The 1,764-nt window shown below is 26.5% G+C and overlaps 1 protein-coding gene across 1 annotated transcript; it reads right to left on the reverse strand.

Moving 5' to 3' along the window:
• Window positions 1–229: 229 nt before the first annotated feature.
• Window positions 230–662, reverse strand: LOC119605379 (myocyte-specific enhancer factor 2D-like). Its single transcript, XM_037958438.1, has one exon. It carries the CDS (start codon window positions 578–580, stop codon window positions 230–232), a length of 351 nt encoding a protein of 116 aa, XP_037814366.1. The 5' UTR covers window positions 581–662.
• Window positions 663–1,764: the final 1,102 nt, after the last annotated feature.

Genomic DNA, 1,764 nt, shown 5'->3' on the forward strand with positions numbered 1-1,764 from the left:
TAAAAAAGTGCTTTTTTAGAAAAGTGCAAAATTTTTTTCTCAAAATTACAATTATAAAAAAGAAATTATATAAAAATCTACATAAATTTTGAACTGTTTTCTATAAACAACAAAAAATATTAATAAAATAACAACTAATTAAATTTTGATCTTAAACAATTTTTACAAAAAAAACCAAAACTAATTTAAGAAAAACAAGAACAAAGTAAAAATTGGTTTTAAACTAGACTTACTGCCATGAAAAACTGCCGGTAATACCGTCTTTAAGACGATCTCTTAACGAACGTTGTCTACTTGGTCCCGAACCGGTTAAAGGTGGCAACATGGGATTCTCATCGTTGCCATCTTCAAGTACGGTGGTTATATTTGAAGCCGAAGATGATATGGGTGCTGGACTGCCAGAGGTGGAGGATGTACCTCTACCACTAACACTGTGTTCCATAATGGGTGGTTGTTGTTGCTGGTGCTGTTGTTGTTTCAGTTGTTGTGTTGGCAAAAATTGTTGCTGCTGTGGCGGCTGTGACTGTTGGTCTCTTGGTAACCGTCTAAAACTATGACGTGGTGAATTTTCGCGTGACATTTTGTTATTAATTTGTTTTTATTTTTTCAAGTTTATGTTTGTTTTAGTTGTTGTTGTTTTTTTTAAGAAAAAAGTTTTTGTAGTGTTGCAAAGTTTTAGTAAAAAAATAACAATTTTGCAAAATCAAAATAGAATTGATTTGTGGCAAAAATACACAAAAACATTCAAGAAAAATGTATTGCAAAAGAAAATTTTTTTAAAAACAATAACAAAATTCGGTGAGTTTTGAACCAATTTGTAGAATTTGTTTTTTTTTATAGAAATATATCTTTTTAATTGACTATAATTACGAGTAGAATAATTTGAAAAATACGGTGCTTTAAAGTTGTAAGTGTTTTATTTCTTTAAATATTATTTAATTATATATTTTATTTATTATAATTAAGCATTCAGTATATTTTTAATTATTTTAATTATTATTAAAATTTGGAATTTTTATTTAAATTTTTTTAATTAAAATTTTAGCTTCACATACAAACCACTGCAAAAATTTTTAAAATTTAGTTTGAGAAAAAAATACATTACAACATAGAGATAATAGTTTTAAAAGTAATTTAAGCTTCACCATTTAAGCCATATGCATTTTAAAAGAAAATATTTTGTTCAGTGTAATAAAGTAATTGTTTAGATTCTGTTAAAAGTGTTGGCAAAGTGTAAGGAATTTGTTGTATATAAATGAGTTTTGTTAAGGATTTAGTTTTGATTAAATTATAGTAATAGTTTTTAATTAAAATAGTCATTCCATACAAAAAATATAAATAATTAAACAGATTGAAAATATTCCCAAATTAAGCTTAAATTCAAAAAAATAATAATTTTAAATGTGTGTTGAAATAATAGATGTTTTGTAAACGAAATGAATTTACCAGTCTATAGTACAAATGAATGGACCAGTCTATAATTAAGTCTATAGTATAGTCTAGTCTATAGTCTAGTCTATAGTCTCGCCTATAGTCTCGTCTATAGTCTAGCCTATAGTCTTATCTGTAGTCTAGTCTATAGTCTAGTCTATAGTCTAGTCTATAGTCTAGTCTATAGTCTAGTCTATAGTCTAGTCTATAGGCTAGTCTATAGTCTAGTCTATAGTCTAGTCTATAGTCTAGTCTATAGTCTAGTCTATAGTCTAGTCGAATTTCTAGATTTATAGTCTAGTCTATAGTCTAGTATATAGTCTAGTCTATAGT

The sequence above is a fragment of the Lucilia sericata genome, unplaced genomic scaffold (genome assembly GCF_015586225.1).
Source record: "Lucilia sericata isolate MDLA Ls3-8-SP2 unplaced genomic scaffold, ASM1558622v1 Contig000479F_arrow, whole genome shotgun sequence".
Lineage (NCBI taxonomy): Eukaryota > Metazoa > Arthropoda > Insecta > Diptera > Calliphoridae > Lucilia > Lucilia sericata.

What these genes read in the sequence shown, in the direction of transcription:
- LOC119605379 (XM_037958438.1), bottom strand. Translation starts at nt 580, where the DNA reads ATGTCACGCGAAAATTCACCACGTCATAGTTTTAGACGGTTACCAAGA.